This window comes from Scomber scombrus, chromosome 9 (assembly GCF_963691925.1).
Source record: "Scomber scombrus chromosome 9, fScoSco1.1, whole genome shotgun sequence".
Lineage (NCBI taxonomy): Eukaryota > Metazoa > Chordata > Actinopteri > Scombriformes > Scombridae > Scomber > Scomber scombrus.
In genome coordinates, this window is record NC_084978.1 from 25,380,451 (window position 1) to 25,404,737 (window position 24,287).

Here is a 24,287-nt window from a genome sequence, read left to right on the forward strand (position 1 = left end):
GGCTTTTGGCCCCGACTCCACGTTAACAACGTCAATACCACATGGACAGGAAGCAAGGGCAAGAGAAAAAAATGAACGGAAATAAAGTAAGAAAGACAAAGGAGAATAAGACCTTGTATCACAATTCCACCTGCCTACTTATTCTAATATTCAAAGTAATCATATATAAAACCCATGATTAAGGAAGCCACTTGCCACAGTTCTGAATGCACACTAACTATGTGTAATTATCAGATCTACTTTCAACTTAATTATAGTAACTAAAACTACTATAAATGACCTGCCATCATTTATAATTATAATATCTACCATCATGGTAATTATACAATCAGAAGGCTAGTTTAAAGGGGGATGAGAGGAATTGGTATCTTTTCATTAACAGAAAATATCTCATGGTCTCTTTGATGAGCACTGATTCGAGTCTGCACGGTGGGGGAGGGGGCAGCAGCACGACCCCCACTGACTGCTTTGAACTCATCCCTGGCATCATTACTGCATGATGATAGTGATTAGAGGCAAGAGGACCACCGTGCCAATTTTCACACTAAAAAAACAAGGGAAGAAGAGCAGGACAAGTGCATTGCTTGTATACAGAGTGACCCGGAGTGACAAACCCGATCTATTCAGTTAATGGACACTGACGTGAACTTGTTGAAACAACCTCTTTGGATAAAAATCAACAGGATACATCATCCCTCCAAAGTCAGTAAATATCAGACCTGAAATAGAGCAAGTATGGTGTTTGAAAAGGTTGAAATTGGGAATTTTGAAAATTATTGGTATTTTTAGCTCTTAATTATGGATCCTTGAGTTATTTATCAATTCATTCATTTGTTGAATCCAGTTTTTGTTGTCAATTAGATATCAATTTGCAACTATTTTCTTGTCCTCCACAGGAGTAATTACAGACATGTACAGTGTTTCATTATGATCAAGTGATACTTTTATCAATTTCAAAAAGCTATTATAACTTGATGAATTTAATTTGTATTTAAATTACGCATTATACAACTAAAAGTGAAACAATAAGTAAGAAAAATATGGTTGAATTAGCCAATTAGTCAATGTATTTCCTCATTGTGCTTAAATGAGAAAATTAATATTTGAATTATTAAATGAAATTGCAAAATGACTTCAAAAAATCACTTTTTGCTATGTCAAGTGTCTCATATGCCATCTTACACTTGTTTTCTGCTTTAACATTAACAGGTTTCATTTCGTGGTTGCTTTGACTGGCAAATTTGCTAAAACTCTCACCATTTGGTAGCTATTCTGGAGCTTTTGATCATATCACATGATCTTAATCACCTTATCAACTAACTCAAATTTACAGCAAGAAGTCCTTGAAGTTCTCAGATAACATGTGAATTTGAACATCTATAATCCCATAACTGGACATCTCAATCTGCTGAGGAAGACCATGTGATAAGATGAAACGCTCCAGAACAGATACTAAATGTACCTTGTGGTGAGATTGTTGTAATAACTGCTTTTTCTAAAGTTGAATAAGGTCCTTTTCCTTTTCCAAGTACTGCATGGATAAGAATAATCTGCTCCTTTCAACACCAACAACGCTGTTATTTTAAAACTCACGACTGGAAGGAATGTTTTCATAGCTTGGGGCTCGTGTGACACTGGTCATTAGGTAAACTGTAGGAACCTAAATAGGACAAAAACACTTTTACAGCCCAGCTGAGTTTATAAAGTGAAGTTTATAAAACCCTTTCCAAATGGGTATGCTCATGTACAATTACTCTGTAAGAAAAGCTAATTTATGGGAACGTATCACTTTGATTGCGACAAAGTTTACAGTTCAATCTGCTGGTGTAAACTCTGAGCCATACAAGGAAGTTCCTGGAGCCTTATGGGTAGTGGGAGAGGTATTTTTGCAGCAGTGTAGCAATTTATCCTTTTTTAGCCAGAATTTCAATGTAGTTTTAATATACTTTTTTAGCCGCTTTTGATAAACCCAGTCAGTTGCTGTTGTGATTTGGTAACTTTCTATTTATCAGAAAAAGACAAAACAATAGCTGCACAGTATCTTGTTCCTAATTTTCTTTAATTAGACACGACATGTAATAAACATAACAACGACAACAACACGTCCATGTAAATTACCTGAGAGAGACCAGATGTGGATGAAATGTTACCATTGCTATAAAGAAAAAAAGGCTTTAAAACTAGACTAGTGTGTGGGTATTTTTTCACCTTTTTAGGCAGATAATTAGAGATGAGTTTCATAACCTTCTATTCTTTCCATAATTCATATTTAAACAACCTAATAAATACCTATGAGGGATGTTACCTACCTCTTCCACTGATGAAATAATAAAAAAATTAGAAGAGGGGTGAATTGGGAAAGTGGGTTAAACTGATTTCTGGACTGTATACAAGTAAGGATTACTGTGCATTTGAATGAATTATTGAAAGGACAGATGGGGGGTAAAAGCCGGAGCGATTGGATGATTATTCATAGACGGACCGCAGAGGGAGCTCACCTGTTGTTCGGCCTCTTCCTCATCGCTGCTGATCTTCAGGTCATCCTCCAACATCCTGCACAGAGACAAAAAAGGAAAGGCGTATTATTGCAGCCGTGACCTCCCGTCTGCTCGTATTAGTTGGAACGTGGCGCGTTGTGATCTGCCATTCCCTTTGAAGAACCTTTCTGGCAAACACATTAATTACACAGCAAAAGCAGCACCGGCTCATGGTAGGGAATGAGGAAGTGGACAGTGGATGGAGCACTTCGCCGCTAAAAACCTACCAGATGTTCGGCTTTGAGAACTCGGAGAGGAAAGCCAGATTGTTTTTTCACCTGGAAACTTTCTGTCTGACAAGCGCTGACCTACAGCCAAGAATTCCTTGGAAACAAAGAGGACGTGCTCGGCCTGAGATCGGTCTCTCAGTCAGGATTGTACATGGAAATTTTGGGGGGCTTCCAATTAGAAAAATAACCTGCTTGTTGCTCTGTTTGCTCTATTAGTTGTGTTCAGTTTGTTCTCCCACTGCTAGAGGCACAACTCCAACATGTGCAGACTGCGAAAAAAACAAAGAAATCTCAGCCACATTCAGTGATGTTTGAGTGTACCTGTACCTGTGTGAGCTTGCATAACAAGATATACAAGATACAGTCAATAATATGACCTCTCTCATAGCATCCCCTACTCCTTACCTCACAAATTATTCAGTATTTATGTGCTGTGCATTGGCAAGTTCCCTTGTTTTATTGCTTTATATAAACCCTCCACACAAACTACTGTTATTTTAAGCTGGCACTGCTATTGTTATGACAGGAGAATCCCCTAAAGGGATTTTTACTGCCTCACGAACCACTCTTGTCAGTGCTTGCGCCGCTAAAAAACACTCCCCAGTGTTGTGGTGTTTTCAGATGGGACCGTGCGAGTGGCGAATAACTGAAGCACAATAAGGAAAGCTTTGCAGATAAGCGCACAGTGCGGCACGCGGCGATGATAGATATGTTTGAATGAATGAATAATGGATTCATATTTTATTTCATAAGAAGGGACAGATGGAGAGAAGGAGATAGCGAGAGTGATGGAGATGATAATGACGGGGGAGAGAAGAGAGGAGTGACAGAGGAGGGGGGAGATGGAGACTGAATAGAGAAACAGAGAGAGGAAAAAGAGGAAAAATGTGAGAGAGAATAAGCATCTATGAGGACAGACACAGTCGGATATAAATGAGTTATAGACCGAAGAGCTTAGAAAGCAGGCCATCGCATTTCTACAAGGTGCAGATGCTCTTAATTGCCTTTATAAAATAAGATCTTTTTTTATTTCTAATAGTAAAGCAGAGTTAAATTACTTGCGGAAGTTTGTTTAGGAGGACGTTAATATTTTTTAAAAGCCAAATCAAAGCTAAGCTCAGCTAATGACTTATTGCTCAACACTCCACTGTAGATAATTTCAGATAAGCACAAACTCTCACGTAAATCTGTCTCTCTGTTGACGAGCTTTAAACAAAGTCAAGCTGAACAAGTTTCCTGCCAGTGTTTGTGTTCTTGTGCACAATCAAGACTCATTTAAATCTGCTTAGAATTTAATCGTGGCCATTCCTGCATTCTTTCCTGATGTGCTTAACGTGCTGTAAAGTATCCTCATTTTTCATCTTCAAGGGCTAAGCAGTCACAGCACCTTCTATTAAAGACATGCGACTCACTGTGGGGTTTGCATATTACTGCTCATGCAAACTGCCCAGCTCCTTATCTGCTTATTTTTCTCAATCTTTCACCTTGCTGTGAACAAGAGGTTGTTTCTGAGAATAAAGACAACACAGTGCTTAAAGGAGCTGAATAGAGGTTGGATGCTACTACTGTGGAGTATCACTGGCTGGTCTCATTCACACTACACCATCACAAATGAAGATTTTATTTTGAAAAAAAGAATTAAAATGAGTTACACCTGAATAAATTATTGTCCATCAGATGGGTTAATTAAGTAATTTATGAATTCATTTTATTTAAGGATGCCTGATTTTAAAGGTGCACTAATTCATATTTGTATGTTGACTATGGATCAAATATCAATGTGTGATGTGAAAAGTATCAATTGTAGAGACAAACCCGCACATAATTATCATCCAAAGCTGCAGTTTCCCGTAAAGGACCAGTGTGTAGCTGTTAGTGGCATCTAGTGGTGAGTCGGCAGATTGCCACCAATTGATAACCACTCCCTTCACCCTGCCCTTCCAAGCATGTAGGAGAACCAATGCCAAAACTCGCTAAAAATGAGAAAGGCACTCACTAGAGCCAGTGTTTGGTTTGTCTGTTCTGGGCTACTGCAGAAACATGGACCTGTTCCCTCTGTAGATATGAAGGGGGTTCGTTCTAGCTAACGAAAACACAATGATTCTTAGTTTCATGGGATTACACGCAAATTAAAACATACTTATAAAGATGCTACTAAATTCTACACACAGCACCTTTAAAACTACGCAGCATATTTTAAAACGTTTTTCAGCTATGGTTTTGGTTTTACAGCCCCTGATTTTACTGTTTTGCTTAGTCTCGCTGCTCTCAACTTTTTAAGTCAGTTATGAGTTTACAGTTTCTGGTGTTGTCCCTAGTGGCTAAAAAAGTGACTATAGATTTAAATTACCAATACAAAACAGTATTTTGAATTCTAATCTACAGTTTCCATCTGAGCTGTCATCTCTTTCCTTGTATGTCAAATGTCATTAGAGTCAAAACTTATCTTTTTACTTTAGCCTTTTATTAGCTTTTTTTCCCCCGTATTAGCTTTTCTGACAGTTATCTTCGCACTACTGAGCTTCTACTGAACTATTGTATTTACTAAATTTTGTATCTACTTTTACCAAGTACTATTTTGACTAATTAAAAATGATTGCTATTTTCATTTACCATTTCATATTACATTAATGCTTCTTTTTATCCTTTACACTCCAAGCAACCTATAAACTCAGCAGTTTAGTCCATTACTTTATCTACAGTGCTCAACCAGGCCCTGTTTCTGAAGTGTTTCTACACATTGTCACAATATCTATCATCTACTATGGAGACATCTCAGTGATAACAAAAGCAAGATCTGAGGAGTTCTCTGGGTTTCTGTTCCTACAAGCAGGTCAGACAAACAAACTGCAGAGCGAGCAAACTCAAAAGCTGGCTCCACTGGAGAATAACTTCTTCCGCTCTGTTACATACATGATGTTGTCTGAACATCATGCGATTGGATTAGAGCATAATAAAACTCCTCGAGCAGGAAGGTACTGCGCAGTATGCTCTGTATTCTCTCAAATTTAAATGCCACAAATTCTCACTTTTATTCCTAATGCACCATTACAGAGCCTATCTGAGAGGGATTACTGTTGGATGAGTTTTCCTGTAATGCTCTGACATTGTAAACATTCAGCAAAGAATATAGCAATTAGCCTCAACAGCACAATTACTCTTGAATAAGACGAGGTAGTCCTATTCATTATCCTGAGCATTTTACACTGTTGAGCATCGCATTAAAAAAGAATACGCTAATAGCTGCAGTAAACCAACTGTTGTTTTTAACCAATAACAATTATTTCACCCCACTAAGAAAAAGCAGCATTTATGCTTGAGTACAAGATGGGGAAAAAATTACACCTCAGGGCATACAATAGTAATCAAAAGAAATAGGCTTATCGGCTTTGGAAGCAAAATACTGTAATAAGCCACTACAGCTCCAGCAGATATCATCCTAATGGAGATATAATTAACTATTTAACTACATACCCAAAGGAAGAGTTTACATGCTGACCTGGAACTTTAATCCAACCATCAAGCTGAATTACTGCTAACTAAAGATTGCCTTCACTTTTTCTTAACTTGCAGGATTTTTGCATCATCTTTCGGTCAAGTCTTTCAATTTCAGCTACTTGGTTTTGACACTGTGCTTGCCACATTTTCTCACCCATTTTTTAAATTAGTTTTCATTAGTGTAGAAATACAGCTGGTAATACAGGAGTTGTCATATTGAACACATTATTAAGCGACAGTGTGACAGTGAACAGAGCAGAAATGCTCTTCTCCAAATGCAAAAAGAAATGTGTTTAAGAAATTCAGAATGGATAATTGACAGCTCACTAAATCCTCCCAACCTAAGCTACTGTCAAGTTTTCCGTTCTCGCACGACATGTATGAGGTTTACAGCAGCAGATTTGCCAATAAAAATACCTTTTAAACAAAGGGTTCTTTATTCACGTAAATGGAGACAAAAATTGGATTCTCATTTCAAACCAGTAATGGCCAATTTTGCAGGCTGAAAAGGCTGGTGCTATCAGTTCTACCTAGCTAGCTAATAACCTACAGAGATAGTTAGCCACAGCAGCAGATTTACCAATAAAAAATATTGGTAACCTTTGAAACAAACGGTTCTTTAATCACATAAACGGAGACAAAAACAGGGTTCTCATTTCAAACCAGCAACGGCCAATTTTGCAGGGTGAAAAGACAAATGCTATTAGTTCTACCTAGCTAGCTAATAAGCTACAGAGCTAATTAGCAACATAGCTAACATTACTGCTTCATGCTGACTTTTCAGTGTTTCCTGCTGGAAAAATGTAAGACCAGAGTTTATTGATCTAGTTTACGTTACTACTGTAGTTGGTAAGCTAGTAAGCAGGACATGCTAACTGCAGTGTATTTTATTATTATTATATATATATATATACTTACAATTGTTTTATTAGTACAACTTTTGTTTTTTTTTAGTAATAGGGTAACATTGTTGTTTTTTCTTTGGGATAGTTAGAGATGTGTTTCTATGTGATGTAATGTGTGGCTGTCTTAAGTGTGGATGTAGCTGCTGTAAATCAAGTAATTTTCTGTGAAGCATTAATAGTATCTATCTATCTATCTATCTATCTATCTATCTATCTATCTATCTATCTATCTATCTATCTATCTATCTATCTATCTATCTATCATTAGAGCAGATAAATACATAGTTTACTCCATTCATTACACTTTTGCTAATGTGTTTTTGATTCTAGAAAGGTTGGGGAAAAGACAACAACCTCCAAGCTATCTCCAAATAACAGAGTATCTCTTTTACTAAAGCCCTCGCCACCTCAACATGTGGAGAAATCCTAAATTTGACAGGCTTGCATGTTTAGTTACGGTTGCAAAGCTATGATTGGACGGTTGCTGTTTGGTGTAAGGGTTTAGCGAGCAGTCAGTTTTGTAAAACAAAATCATTAAGCTTGTTATGGTCAAAGAGAGAATAAGTCAGTTTTGTGAGGTGGATTTACACGCCAAGATTTCTGCCTTTCCAATCTCAGTCTGCCATGAATCCTGCTGTACAGCTCTGTGAGTGAAGTGGAGTGGGCTGCCGCCAGAGATGTTGCAATACGCTCCTGGCTCACGTTAAATTAATGTAGCTGCACTTTCCCGCTCTGATCCACACAATCTTTTTTTCCTCCTACCAGCACTGAATTTCATCCAAGAGTCAAGCTTAATTTTAACTTGAGGCAAACACAGCAGCAGCCGGTCAGAGACTCTCTGTTTATGTGTGTGTGTATGTGTATGTGTGTGTATGTCAGAGAGAAACAGAGATACTCACGACTTCTGCGGTGCAGTCGGTGGTTTAGCAGCAGGCTTGTTAGCTGACACAGTACATCGCTCTGCAACACAATAGAGGACATTTAAACATCACTGTTTTGCATATGTCTTTGGTTGTGTGTGTGTGTGTGTGTGTGTGTGTGTGTGTGTGTGTGTGTGTGTGTGTGTGTGTGTGTGTGTGCGTGCGTGTGTTGATTAGTGTTTGACAAGGAGCCAAACTAATATCACTGTAGATGCTTATTACTATTGTCAGAATGGAAAACATGTCATTCGTCTCTTGTGCTATTAAATTAGTGTTTGTGCATGTGTGTGCGTGTGTTCGCTTTGCTTTGGTTACAGGATTTTGGATTAAAAACACAAATCAAATATCCATTTTGCTACAATAAAATTCAAACAGAGATGTTCTGCCTGACAATAACTTGAGGTGATGATTTTTGTTTCCAAGATAAATATATAGACTTTTGAAAACAGTAGGCATTTCAGTGGGTTCAAATATTCTGGTTCTTCTTTTAAAGCCAGAAAGAAAAACTTGCTGGCGGGGAAAATATTTGAGCTTTATGAACATCACAAACATCTCGCAGCAAAAAAAGATGATAGTCAACAAAAGAGCAACATCTTCAGAGGAGCTTTTGATGATCTGACACCAACACTGGCAGTCATAAATATGTACTGAATACTGTACAATATAGGCTGATATGATGCCATATACCATGATATGATAGAAATTTGTCAACCTTCGATAGCTGTGTGGTCCTTTCAATATAGCAGGCTTGCTGGATTAATAGCATTTTTGCATCTGTGTTGTTAATGACCTTAATGTGCCAGTTATTTAAAGGAGAAGTCCACCAATTTTACACGTGAAGATCAGTTTACTGTTAGTGAGGAGCAATACTCAACCTTGGAACAGTCTTATAATATCTCAGAAAATAACACTGATGATGTAGTTTGTGGTTTCTGGGACTTTATTTGGATTTATTTGGATTACCAACCAAGGAAGGTCTAACAGAAAGGAGTTATGGATTCAAACACTACATGTGACAGTGTGTTATTACTATTGCCATGACTCAATAGTAACAAGTCACCCAGTGGAACATTCAATTCTATGGAGATGTCCTTTGGCACGCCAGAGTGTCAATCAATCACGCTCATTTTATTTCCATGAGGTAATGGAAGCACATTGGTTCTTTACTCCATCTCAACTTCGTAAAAGTACTTAGTCCAAAACATTTACCACAAAATAAAGGAAAAGCTGATTGTCGCAATAAATGGCTTCCCAATTCTCAAGCTACTGGGACTTGAATAGTAATGCGCAAACAATGCATGGAAAGACAGCTCAGTACAGTGACTACTTTGCTGTGTGCTGGTATGATGGCAATTTACGACAAGGGGGTTCCTAGTTTGAGATGACATGAACATGAAATGACATGTTCAATGCTAAACCCGCCTGTAAGCTTGTGTGACCAGGGGCTAACAGCCTTGATATCTTGGCTGCTGCTTCTTAACGTTTTTCACAAGTTTCCAAACTGCATTTAAGTGCCATACCAACTGTAAGAGCCATTTTTTTCTTAAATGATGTAATCAGACTGTGACAAGAGCTTAATTTGATCGGGTGATTGTAAATAGGTGATTGTAAATTGAAATTTGTTCTGAGACTTGATTTGATGCAGCCATTTTTATTGAATAGAGTAGACACAAACCCTTCAAAGCCTTTTTAAGCATTCATTAGTATTCTGTCAGTTGTAGAACGTGTGTGTTTTTATTTTTATTTTAACCTTATCCTGCTTTACACACTCTATCATTAGTCTCAGACTTTGATCTAATCCCCAACAAGCCACAGACCTTCAAACAACTCCATCGACTGTACTGTACCAAGCAGGTGGAAGTAACTAACAAGACAGCAAGTTGGAAAGTTTGTTCTTTCTCTGGTCTTGAATTTTTGGAAAATATACTATATCTTTATAAATATATTGATGTTGTAGCATGAAAACACGTATACCATGATGGTAGATTTTATCTATATCACCAGCTTGTACCAGTCTGTACTCCTCACCCTTCTTCCGTGTGAGCTTGGGAATACATGATTTAAATGTGTAACTGTCCACATGTGTTGCTTTTGAAAAATCAAAAACATGGGAGTCCACAATCAATCGGACCAGCAGCTGTGTATGTATGTGTGTGTTTAAAACCATGTTTGTATGATTACTTGTGCAATCTAACACAAAGATAAAAGCTGAGGTTTACTGACTATTTGTTCATTTTAAATTCATTTGAACATCAGCTGCTTTTTTTCTCCACATATTCTTGTGGGTGGTACTGCCTTTCTGGCCTCACCAGTGTTAATTACCAGAGAGCCTGCATGTGAGTGTCGATGCTGGGAAACTTACTCTGGGTGTTGTAGCCCGAGGTCACATGCTGCGACTCCTAGGAAGAAAGAGAGAGAGAGAGACAGAGAGAGAGAGAGAGAGAGAGAGAGAGAGAGAGAAATCCAGAGGGAGATGTGTTGAATGAATAAACCAACAGATGTCATTATTGATTTCACAGCGGTACGAGGATGCCATTACACAGAACTCAGATCTTCTCATCTCCCCACGTCGACGCTTTACCTCATTCTTAAAACTCACTGGCAGGATTAGTGTGACGCTGGGGGCTGAAAGCGCTGCGGCACTCTTTCCTAATTCATTAACTAGCGGGTCAGATTTACTGTCTCCGTGTTTACGTTGCTTTTTTTTCCTTTGACATCAACACCAATAAGGCGTTTTGCATATTAAAGTTGATTTATAAAAGCACTCTGCGGTGGTACAAATAACACCTGCTGTTTCAGTCAGAATATTGCTACAGTATCTGAGACAAATGTTGAATATAACATTTATGGGACACACATTCCCACATTACAAAGTGTCATAAAGCATTTTTTGTAGGAGCAGGTGAAACTTTTCCACCATATCTCAACTAAACTGCCAGTTCTTAAGTCCCTGTTTATTAGTCTCAGTTGCTAACTGTTGTCATGCCGATGAACTTCACTTCTCAGAGATCATGTGTCCATCAAACCAAAAGACTGGTAGTATCATGTAATTTCCATTAATTTATCTTAATGAAGTTTGACTTTGACTGCCTTTTAGTGTTTAGATTGTGTAAATACCCACTTATAATTCTGTTTTTTATGAATAGGAGATCATTTGTTGCATGTCATGGGTCTTTTCTCAGCAAACAGTGACGACATACCAAGTGTTTAAAATAGAAACTTGAAGTAGGTTGGTAATGTTTAATTCTGCATTGATAACATTTTGTTCCAAATGAATCATGGCTATCATTGGATTCATATAAGTAAATCGAAGCAAATTGTTTACTTAAATTTTGCTTAACTTTGAAATGTGAATGTGCTGTGGGCAAAAAAGCATGCCACTTTGACCGTACTAACATTAAAGAGAATGCCAACGAGTCCAAACTGGACGAAGCCACTGTAGTTTATTAGCTGTGTTGCACCAGCACCTTTTATTTAACTCTCCTCTGTCAGATATCGAAAAACGTAACCTTAGCTAGACGTCGATGGTACAGCTAGCCTTATGTTTAAAAAAAAAAAAATACTATGAATGTATGGTCCTTAAGCAAATTAATCAGCCCTGTCAGTCGTCATTATATTTCCAAGTTTTAGAAATACATTTTTTACAAAGACAAGTAGATGAATTTCACTTTGCTACTTTCTGTTGTGACCATGCCTTATAAAAAGTTTTTAAGTTGTAACTAATGCTTTATTAATGGTCAATAAACCAATAAAAGGTTTTACTTTGCATTTGCTTGATATGTCAGTTAAGCCATTCATTAGAACAACGTTTGCGTTGGCAAGTTATGAAAAATCCATCTGGCTGTTTAATCATTAATAGTCAAGTCATTAATAAGTGTATACATTTGTAATAAGCCATCAAATCTGCAGTTATTAATGTTAAAAGTCATTAATAATAAAGGAAACACATGTCTTACAATATAATGAGTAGCTTTTACAATACAATTCAAATGGTTAAATGTTAAATAAGTTATTAATAAATGGACTATGGAGCAGTCTATAGTACCTAAAGAACCAAAAACAAATCCTGCTGGAGGATATGTTTTGGCTTATAACTGATCTATATTAGCATCATTAATATAGACATTATTTACAACTTTAAAACATTTATAAAAAGTGCTTAGATAGAAAGTTCACATAATTATGCGTAAAGCTAACAAAAAGTGTCTTTCTTTGTCAGAATGTCCACCTCCACACAGCTCTAGACAGTCATTAACAGAGTGAATTAAACATGCAATACTTAATTAAAATTGTAATTTCATTGGCTGTCACTTGCGCCACTGAGCAGAGTAAGGCAGCAGTAATCTGATTCTATCACATCTGTCGTGAATTTATGAATCAGATCTAATTAGCAGACTAGAGATTTTCAGCGACAGAAAGCAGTCACCGCCAATAAGTGGAGGAGTTTAAATGACGGTTTCTGAACTGTGTCACATCTTTTTCCACCACTTACTGACTCACACACAAATAGAAGAAAAAGGATGGGGCTGCATCACTACTAGGGAACATGATAACAGTATGTACTTTACCAGATGTGTAATTGAAAATAAATTAACATTAAACCCTAATGTGACTGAATTCTCAGCTTTTACAATAGTGAAAGTAAAGGTGAGAAAGAGTACCTATACTAACCTTGCTTGGGATGGGGAACTTGGTCTGATCAGCCTTTCCAGGAGTGTGTATGGCTGTGAGAGGAGGGGGCCAGGAATGGGTCATCTCCTAAATACACATACACACACACACACATATGACATTGATACAAATAGTTAATAATACATTCACACTAACATCACATTTTTGGCACGAGCCCAAACTTTAAAAGTATATAGCTCACAATATATGTAAGTTGTCCTCATGTGGAATCTACCTGGTGAATAACAATGAGAGAAAAGGGATCGTTTATACAACAACTTTGATGCAAAGGAGTGGAGTCAGCATTCAATCAAGGTTGTGCTGAACCGCTCCCGTCAGACTGGACTTTAAAAATAACTTAGAGTACACACTGAAAGGTGCACTGGGAGTCGGTGGCACACCAGGGATCAGTGAACTAAGCGTAAACTAAGTGCAGAGTTGTTGAATTACCATAATAAAAGCTGACTCCAGTCGGTTGCATTTGAGCTAAGCGGCTGTACAGCGGCAGCATCCCGTTTCAATTATTCTAATCACACGGTCTTCTCAGTTGAATTCCAGTCTCGATATGTAGGAGCCTCAATTAGTTAACAAGATAAACATGTGGTGTTTGTGTGTGTGTGTGTGTGTGTGTGTTCCACAGCTATAATATATGAGGTATTGGCTGTTTGTTCTGCATATACTGAGAAATCTGCTCACCAAGGAAAGTGAGGCCACCAGCTAATTGGTCATACAAATACATAATCAGTCTCTCTCTCTCTCTCTCTCTCTCTCTCTCTCTCTCTCTCTCTCTCTCTATCTCTCTCTCTCTCTCTCTCTCTCTCTCTCTCTCTCTCTCTCTCTCTCTCTCTCTCTCTCTCTCTCTCTCTCTCTCTCTCTCTCTCTCTCTCCCACACACACACTCACTCACAAACTCCAATACTCTTGGTCACTGTCTTCACTCTAGTCAAGTCTTTGTAAATTGTAATTAAAATTTGAAGATATACTGTATATATACAACAACATTTTAACAAACAGCCGCATTAGCATAGGTATCTGTATTACATTAAAGTCACAGAAAAAAAAAGACGTAATCAGAGTATAGGTATATTTAGTAAAAATGGGCTTAATTAGTAGGATGACAATTTTAAAATATATATTTTTTAAACAATGCTCTGTAAAAGTCTGAAATATAAGCAGAGCAGGAACAAGAGGGCAAAATAACTCACTGATCCAAGATGATGTGAGTACGCACATCTTCACTGAGATGACTGTGTGTGTGTGTAACGTGCCTAAAGCTGACAGTGTGTCACTGATCATCCACCACATTCAATACCGAAGGAAAACTCAGACGTATCACACAGATAGAACAGAATAAAAGGCTACATTGAAGGCTGTGATGCCGCTACACATATGTCTGCCATTCCTCTGTGAGAAGAGCTGTGGAGGAGGACAAAGCTCTCCTACAGTGGGCACGAATACCCGGCGGGAGGTCTTCCCCTGCTGTGACATACAGTATGCCTGTGTGATAGCTTTCAAACAGCCAAGTGCTGTTTCGTCTGAGGCTTTCCCTGAGAATGTTCTCTTTAATGCACATCATATGTTGTGCACTTTCATTGTAGGTCTATGAGTTACTGCCTGAATGTGTAGTGAAAAGCAAGTTTCCCCTCATTGTTCATTTCTCTAACAGAATAGATTTAAATAAAAGTCATCATTGATATTTTCTCATCTTTGTATGCATATTTGGTATTGAGGGTAATCCAAAAGAAACAGAAAGTAATCAAGTTACTTTAACTTAATTAATGTGATACTTGGATTACATTACTGCCTACATTTTTAAGTGGTAGTTAGTAATTGTATCACAATACATTTTTAAATAAACCCTCCCAGCCCTCAATATTAGTCATTAGTGTATCATTTAATAAACTACACACACACACTCATACATACATTCACAACTGCCATACATCAGGTCATTAGGTCAAAGGGCTGGAAAGGTCACTCACATCACAATTTCCCATCATGCATCTCTTCACCCCCTCTGGAGTGGATGACTCATAGTCATCAGATGACTCATGTTTTGGTGTGTGTGTGTGTGTGTGTATATGAGTTGTGTAGCTTAAACACTGCAAAAGACTCCCAAATATGAGTCTAGTCTATGTGTATGTATGTGTGTTTCCCCCCTCTGCACTTGGCCTGACGACATACCGTGCGTTGCTAGGCAACTCTTCTCTGACATCATCATAATCCCTCTTAGAAGAGTTCCTGTGTTTTGACAGACAGCACTCCTGATGGTGTGTCTGTATCTGTCTATATATTAAATGTATATGCGCGTTACTTCTGCCACTATCTTTAAGCATTGGGTCTATTTTTGTGGGTGCAGCTTGCATCTCTGAGGTGGAAAATGTACTTGTGTTTGTATAAAAATGTATTCAGACGTGCTAAATTAAGGTCAGCTGATGTTTCACTTCTCATCCAAAAGGTTTCTTGAGTTCTGACTTCGGTGGAATCCCAGACACTTAGGGGTCATTAGGGTTCACTAATGGCCAAAATGTTAGCTGACATTTTGGCCATTAGTCCCCCAGGATGTGCGAGTTGCTAAGTGTCACACGAGTCCAGGTGTGAATATGTGTTAAACTGCCTTGTAAGGGATGCCAGGACCATATTGTAAGTGGCTGATAATACAGCTCTGGTTCGAATTAGTGGATGAGTTGATGCGTCTTCTCTATGGTTCAGTTTCTTTTCACACAGAAGAATGCAAGCAAACCAAAATGCATCACTCAGAGCCACGTAAGAACGTTCTCTGTACTTATTTGTCAGATGTGTCTAGGGAGGGAGCAAGATAGTAAACACTGGAAGAAGGTCCTCTGGCCAAAAGCAAAACATTCTTCATTGTGCTAATTCAGGCCAGACCTCAACTCATTCAGCGGCTATCTGATAGCAGCTGTTGTTTTGCTCATCTGCATCCCAGTATGCAAAGCACACCTGGCTATGGGAGCCATTTAGCTCGTACTTGCAGAACATCCCTTGTAGTTGGGTTTGATTAAGGTTGGATCATGTTCCAACCACAATCCAAAACCATAGTCCAAATTGAACTCAAGTTAATTTGGGCTGGACTGAGACCACGTCCTCAAAGGCTCTTAGTATGGTTGTTATGGTCCGCACCTGAGCACGTTTACTGTGTTGAGACCTGACTAAACAAATTACACCGAGGAGGAAAATTAACTAGAGTTGGATTCAACTGGACTAAACAGCACAGGTCTCAAAACACTTTTAAACCACCTGTCTGTGCACTCTTTTCTGCATTGGACTGTGTACCACATTGCTTTGCTTATGTTTGGGTCTGTGGTCTTTTGGGCAGACTGTGTTGCTGGGCTTAGAAAACACAAATGCTTTGTTTGTTAAGATCCTCCTGAGTTTCTCAGATACTCCAGCCATGTATGGAATGAAAATGTTGTTACATTTGTTCTTTTCATTTCCACTTTTCATTGTACTAGTGTTACCACATCTTGTTGCTGTTTTGACAAAGGCCCAGATGGACGGTCGAATAGCTTCAGAAACTCCCACACTTTTCCAATGCCGGACTTTTCCAATTTCTATAACTTTGTGAAACCAACAATCTGACATTCACACTCACTTTTCATGCTGTGATTGGCCAGGCGTACAGAGGTGAGAAAGGAGCCAGGGTCTGAACTTCTCTCTCAAGCTCTCTTTTCACATTCTTGACACAACAATTTCTTTTGTTTTTCATGTGAACAATCAAGTGCAACACCATGCATACCTTCCTGGAGGGATAGTCTGAAAATGTGCAGCGTTATCCCTTGTCACATCTGGCTCCTCTCTAAGACGGTTGCTTTTTTATTTCACCTTTAAGTGTAGCCGTTCGGAACAATTATTAACACATTTGATTTCAGACGAGGTCGGACAACACATCATAACGAGTGCAGCCTGGCCCTTACAATGTGTTCCTGACATCCCTTTCCAGAAAGTCTCACACCCGGTCTCATGTGGCTTTACCGACTCTCACATGACAGCCAGGTGGACTAGCGACCTACATGTGACCTCAACGACTATAAACGTGTTAATGACCGTACAGAGGTTAAATGCCAGGGACTCCCCACCAGTGAGTCAGACCTGAGGAAGCCCTTTAGATGAGAGGTGATGGAATTTTGATTGAGCCGTTGTACAACTGAAACGTGGTTTTCTTGCTGCTTTTTTTTAAGGTGTTACCAACAAAGATTGCCATCAGTAGAAGAACATCTCATAAAATTACTGAATAAAAAGTCATCATGAGATTTGCAATGACATGACATTGTCTAAGACATTTTTTTTAAAGGAAGTCTAAAGGCTTGATTTCTGATTGGTTGGACGGTGTGTTAAAATAGTAATAGTAAAATAGGACAGCTCATACACTGTTACAGTTTTGAAAAGCTTTCACTGTGTCACTGTGCAAAATTTAAAGTTTTGCTTCACCCAAATGACAGAAAACCTAAACCAAGATGACAATTGGGGTGGCAAACACATTTGTGTTTGCCACCCCAATAAAATGGATGTAAATTTAACTTAATTTGTGGTGCTCACAACATTTAAAATTCAACAGCATTGTATCTTTTCAGAAATAATGTCCTGGTTACTGAGAATAATCCACAGACCTCTATGTAAACTGTAAGTAAACAAGACCTGTGATCATCCAGAGTAACTGGGATACTTCAGTGCTTTTTCCAGTGTTGTGTGAAAAGCATTCACCTTTACTGTATCAGGCTGCAGGCAGAGGTCTCAAAGACAGGTATCTCAACATAAAAAGCAAAATTACCTTCATGATTACTGTAGATACCACTAGAGGTAAGTCAAGTATGTCTTTGTATTAAAAGTGAGCTGACCCTGAACATAGACTTGTTTTTTGTGTCCTAAGGTTTCACAATATGGAAAATAATAGACTACATGGAGGGGAAAAGGGGAGTGTGTTACACTTTTTTCCATCTTTGTTTTAATGAAGATGTTTTTGTATAATGCTATACATCCCATGGGCTAAAATATAAATGTATCTATGGGAAACAGAGCATTGACTTCTTTTATCACATCATAAGGTGGTCCATAAACTGTAAAAAAAAAAAAATAAAATAAAATCAGACATGTCTTTTGAAGCTTTGAAGTCAGTTTGAGCAGCTTTCCTTCTGTACTCAATATCTCTTGATACACACTGTTACCTTGAATTGTGAAAACATCCAAAACAACAATGTTTCTGTGACAACTGACTTGTAGCTGTGCCGTCACAGAAAGGGAAAAATGAGCCACAGGCCTCTGCTCCGATTCACCTCACCTCACATTTTGAACGCCCTGATCTTTCCACTTGACACGGCTAAAAACCACAGACTGAATTCAATAGCGCACCAATATTATTGACAAAGGCTTTTCATGCAGCTCACAGCACACTATCTGTCACACAGCCTGTTGGCCAGCATATTGATTTGTGAAAGGGAGAGAGAGGTGAATGACAGAGGGCAGAGAGGGATGAAGAGAGGAAGATGGACAGAGAAAGAGAGAGATTGCACCGCGGGTGATACAACAAAAGAGAGAGATGAGATACAGTGAAGACGACAGAGAGTGAGGAAGGAGAGAGATAAACTTGACATAAAGCACTTGGAGAAGGTCCTTGTCTCTATAGCTGCAAATCTTCTGACTGGCGAGAAGATTAGTGGGAAAACATTTCTGTTTTGACATCACTCTGAAGAAACACAGTAACATAAAAAAAAGAAAGACAAGAAAGGAAAAAAGAGGGGAAACAGTGGAAAAAATGTGCTGCTTGATGTAATTTTGATGACATGCACATAAGAAAATAGTGAGATAGAAAGAGAGAGATGAAAGGAGGGCAGAGGAGAGGAGAACATGGTGGAAGAGATTTTTGCCATGATGTCATCCTCCAAAAACAAAAAAACTTGTTTAATCATTGACCGAGCCAACAGATCTCCCACTTGCTCTCTCGCTCTCTGCCTTTTATTCCCTCCGCAACTCCTTTTTTTCTCTCCCCGTCCTTCCTTCCTAAAATCAAGACAGTCTCGAAAGTCTTTGTGAGCAAACAGAAAACAGCTGATAATCAGTGAAATTACTGTGTGTGTGTGTGTGTGTGTGTGTGTACCCATTACCCAAGCAACATACCCGCAGAATTTCTTCAACACAGCTGGAGTCGTTTGGTAGGCTGACCTGGAGAAAACAAAGAGAGAGAGAGACTTGACTTCAACTCTATTTAAAGCACCATTACATTACATATGAAGCAGGAACAGAGAGTTATAAGCAATGAAAAAGTAAGCAGGCTCATTCACACCACAATCATAACTGACAAAGCCCCACTCCCTGCCTGTTAAGCCTTTCATCATCGCACAGCACATATGCAGTTTACAACAATACCCATGGCAGATTCACTTATTATTTTTTGAAGCAGTGGTTTTCAGACAGCAATAGACAAAAGCAAGTTTAGAATTGTCTAGCTGAAGGCCATTGATATATTACGGAAAATGACAACTGTTGCTAGCAAATTTTACCAATTGCAGTACCTAGCTCTTTAAGCTAACGTAAGCTCCATGAGTTGGTTGGCAACTCCTTTTTAGGCTTTTAAAGCTTCTAACAAGAGGCCATAAAAAGGTTTTCAATCATGAATTTTACCTTTAAAAGTCCCCTTTTGAGACTATTTTTAAGGATTTTAAAAATGAATCGCGAAAAATGACAACCGTTGCTGGCAAATGTTACCAGCTGCAGCTAGCTAGCTCTTTAAGCTAATGTTAGTTGCATGAGTTGGTTAACAACTCATTCTAAGGCTTTTACAAGCTTATATCAAGAAGCCATGAAAAGATTTTAAATCATGAATTTTTTCCTTTAAGACTATTTTTAAGGGTTTTAAAAAAGTAATGACATGGTTGTCGACTTTCATGCTTCTAGTGCATCATGACACACGCTTTTACCGTTAGTCTCACAGGCCCGAACAAGTCTTATGCCAAAACACTGAGCCAGCAAAAGAGATATTATTTGAAATTATAAATCTTTCTGTGATTCAAAAACCAGGTGTTTCATCTGGGTGTTTCCATGGACCTGCATCTTAAATAACTGATTTTTGCGAGATGCTTATTTCCATGTTGATTGGACAGCTGCTCAAGTTAACCGCCAGGAGTCCAGAAGGCGTTCAAGCCAACCCATCTCCATCTAACCTGGCATTGACCAAAGTAAGTGACTAAGACAGCTATTAAGGTGGACAGGTGTTTGTTATAAAGACCTGCACTAGATGGGATGCTGTCATCCATCATGTGCATCAAAAGTAATCAGATCGAACCATGCTGCTACAAACCGCCAGTAGAAATGATATTCAAGTCTAAGTCTGCTGCTTAAAGTTGTACTAGGCCAAAATAGGCCCCTTGTGTGTGTGTGTGTGTGTGTGTGTGTGTGTGTGTGTGTGTGTGTGTGTGTGTGTGTGTGTGTGTGTGTGTGTGTGTGTGCGAGGTGAGCTGGATCATCCTTATATTGCATCAGACGAGTGCTCGGGGGCACCAGCCAATGTGTTGTGTGTGTGTGTGTGTGTGAGTGAGTGAGTGAGTGAGTGAGTGTGTTATTGAGTTCATTTATTGGCTACATGTCTGGAGTAGGATAAGTTCTTGTGTTCTTTTGTGTCTTTTTGTTTATTTCTGCTTCATGCTACCATTGTGATTCTGCTTGTTATTGCCTCTTTAACTTTTCAATAACATGTTGCAGTTCTGATATTGGAGACATGTGCCCCTATTATTGGAAGTCTAATATTGTATAGTATTTCCTTGGGTGGAAGTCCTGGAGTGGCATAGTCAGGCTTTATCCTTAAATCTTAGACCTAAACCCCTGCTCCTTCCACATGTGTAAGCTGCATGCTGTTTTAAACCCTGAGGGTGAATTGAGTCCACATTTGTGCACATGATTAAAAGCATGTGTGTTTACGCGTGATTAAGCCCAAGGAATCACTTCAGCCAGGTACCCAATGTTGGCAGCTCTGGTATCATCCTCCCCGTTGATGCTCCATGTAGAAAAACAACCTGGTATTACAATCTGCGTATAAATAGCATGACTTTACACTTTCAAATTGTGTGCAGTGCATATGCCAACACATTTTGAACCTTTTTACATCTCATTTAACATTGTTGGTTAAGTTTTGGCACAAAAACCACTTGGTTTGGGTTTGGAAGACATCATGGTTTGGGTTCAAACTGGAAAATGTGGTAAAAATGCCCCAACTTGATGATAAAACAGCCAACATGGTGTTGAAGATGTCCAGTTAGTGGTCCCAAACAGTGCTGTCTGTTATATCTAGCCACAATAAGCCAAAAATGACTTAATAAATTAAAGTCACATTATGGAATATTTAAATTTATATATAACCAGTTAGTCCAAGCATTGTAATTACAAGATGGTTATTTGATTTTATGACTGTTAATGTTTAGCTAATGTATGTAACCATGTCTTGAGTAATGCTAACTAGAGTTGTTGGAGTATAAACTTACTCAATTCCAATAACTGGTCAACATAACTGCTAATTAAACTACGACTTCCTAAATTGGTTTCCTGACAGTGCGTGAACGAGGCTTTTTGTAATGTAACCTATAACTGTACGTAACAGCAGGATACTCCCATAGGTCGTAAGCTAGTTAGCCAGGCATCCTAACCATTGTACCGTACAAAGGTTAAAAAATAGAAACCACCCTTCAAATTGTAGACGCCAAAAGCTCAGTGCTCACCATTTTGGTTTGGCAAGCCTGCCGTTGCCAAGCTACAAATGGACAATCACCATTAGGAGAAAGGGTCAACTCCAAAACATTCACTTAAAGTAGTCTATAAATCTATTTTTACAATTTTTACAAGGAAGAACAATTAGTGCATTTTGGGTGTCTAAGACAATGTGATATAATATAATGAGAGTTATATTTACCCTCCACGCTATATATTTGTGTGATTTAAGAATACTGGTTTGTACATGTGGGCAGGGGGAATTATTGGAAGGACATTTTTAAAGCTTAGTTTTAAAATTCAAAAAAACCATAAAATGCCTGTGGTTTGGCCTGTGCTGTGTTAACCACTGGGCCATTTCAGCTCAACAATTCATAGGACTGACTGGAGTTTCATTTAAAGAGAAAGAAAGAGGCAGTTTGAGTTAAGACATATGGAACTACTCAGATTGAATTTAACAGTTCAATGGCTGCACCCTGCAAATCTGTGTTAACATGCACTCTTGTCAATAAAGTCTTTATTATGAAACTGATCAAAGTGATCTGGATTGATGTGACTTAACACCAGGTGACTGGCTTGTCAATTCAAAAAGGGTTGGAACGGCAAAAATCCTGCAAAATATCATATCAAACCACAAAAACAATGACGTTTCCGGAGCCGCAACTCTGTGCTTTGTCGGTTCAGCCAAAGTGCGTATTGCGGCTCATGCAAACAACAAGGTACTTCATCTATGTATTCCAAACAAACCATTACTGCCGCTGCTGGAAACACATGAGTTTGTTAGCTAAAACCTACAAGACACAAGAATAACTATCCATTGCTGGATTATCACCATCCAAAAAGTAATTGAAAACAAAATAAAGCAGTTCCCTGGGCTAGTTCCTGGCTTGGATCATTCCAACAAACAAGCTCATTAAAGAGGGACAAAGAAATGGAGGAACAGCTGCAGGAAGAGAGAAAGGCTAAAAGACGGAGAGAAAATCACAGTAGAACTCATGTCTGACATATTACAGCACCATAACCTCTGTCACACACCATTACTAATAGCACCAACATGAACAAAGGAACAATTTAGTAACCACGATGAGGAGGATGACATCATCTTCAGCCTTAAAGCACTGACCGTTAAAACAACAACACAATAAAAGAGCTTCGAGCTGGTGTGTGTGTGTGTGGTAGAGAGTGGAGTCAAAACTGCTTGAGCTCACCAATAAGACATGAGCTGTGCTTCCACAATGGCACGTTGGTCTACATCAGTATTAGATTAATTGGACAGTGAGTCAACAGGAAACCAGAGTGGGCGAACGAAGACGTGTGCTTTCCAACAAAACAAAGAGGCCACCCTCACCGTTACAACAATATCAAACAGACATGCTACATTTGTGTTGAGTAATAGTGAACCAACATATGGTTCACTATTACGTGATAATGATATTCTTTTATCAACCGCATGTTTCATTATCATACACTCATTAGTCTGATGGTGGAGGTCCACAACTTTTTTGTTGTCACTCTAGGCTTAAAGCATGTTCATACCCACTAGAGTCCTTCTCTGGCCAATCTGATTGAGAGCATGTGTGTTAGAGAAGGCTAAGCCAGCTGACTCACCAAACACATTGATGGTATCAAATAATTTACTGATACGGTTCAACCAGACTTTTCACATTTTATTGGACCTAATGGATCAAATTCTGATAATACAAAGTGTCGTTTCAGGGTGTTTGTGAGGCTCATAAAAAACTATTTAATGATTCAGTCTTTTCATCAATCAATTAATCAATTAAACCTTATTCGTTTCATACAGGGTTATGTAACACAAAGTAAAAAACACAGTCAAAACAAACAAAAAAAGACTCAATGAGAACAGGAACTGAGGAAACACCAGAGGTAGGATAGAAATGTAAAAAGAATGCCCGAATAAAATAAAAGGTAATAAAAGATGAATTAAATATAATAAAGAAGTAATAAAATAAAGTCATTATAAAATAAAGTGGGTGAAACCAGAAATGTGTGGTGGGGTATTAAAAGGAAAACAACATATGTTTAACATATGATCCTACAGTACCGATTGTGGACACCGCACCAAAATCGCCTCACCGTCCAGCACTGCTACAAGAGGCTTGATGTCAATATGTGCAAGCTACAAGTTTTTTTTTGTTTTTTTTTTTTAATTTTCACAACGCCAAAATTTGCCTTAATTTTGGACTCTTTCCAGACTGATACAGACACAAGACAGAAAAGTTCATTTAATTTTCTTTTTACCACTGAGATTTCATGAAGTTACTGACCTTTAACATTGAAATGTGTTATTTTCATTTCATTTCTCTCATTCTTACAACCTACCCCCTCATCCCGTCTGTCTCCTGTGTTCTGACAACAGCTGCAGGTTTAGAAAGTCCATGTTTCTACAGTTCTGCCTTTCTCTGTCTGAAATCAAATCAGGTCCAGGAACTAGGAGGCAGCATGTGGAGCACAAATCCCCAGACTTCAGTCGGCAGAGATCTCTCTGATGTCTGGTAACCCAAAACTAAACATCAGCATGAAATTAAGTAGAAACATGTAGTTTGCAGCGCTGGTTCATGACTATTACACAACAACTAGTAGGTGCGACTCCAAATAACAAATCAAAGCATGCAGTTTTACCTTAAAGCAAAAGGGAATATTTGGAACATAAGGGAGGATTAACTTCTGTAAACTGCCCATTTGCCTTCCAAGATTTATCATATGATTTAGAAGGTCTTATACCATATTACCTAATTATTATGAGGTTATTACCACATTGATGTCACTATATTACCATTTTAAATACAAACA

The 24,287-nt window shown here is 38.4% G+C and overlaps 1 protein-coding gene across 1 annotated transcript in view; it reads right to left on the minus strand.

Moving 5' to 3' along the window:
- aff2 (AF4/FMR2 family, member 2) overlaps positions 1-24,287 on the minus strand; it is a 155,979-nt gene that overhangs the window by 48,303 nt on the left and 83,389 nt on the right. The window contains exons 5-9 of the mRNA XM_062425359.1: positions 18,894-18,938; positions 12,762-12,848; positions 10,453-10,489; positions 8,070-8,130; positions 2,499-2,553 (exon numbers count right to left, since the gene is read on the minus strand). Of these exons, the coding sequence (XP_062281343.1) occupies positions 2,499-2,553; positions 8,070-8,130; positions 10,453-10,489; positions 12,762-12,848; positions 18,894-18,938 (285 nt within the window). The remainder of the gene's footprint in view (positions 1-2,498; positions 2,554-8,069; positions 8,131-10,452; positions 10,490-12,761; positions 12,849-18,893; positions 18,939-24,287) is intronic.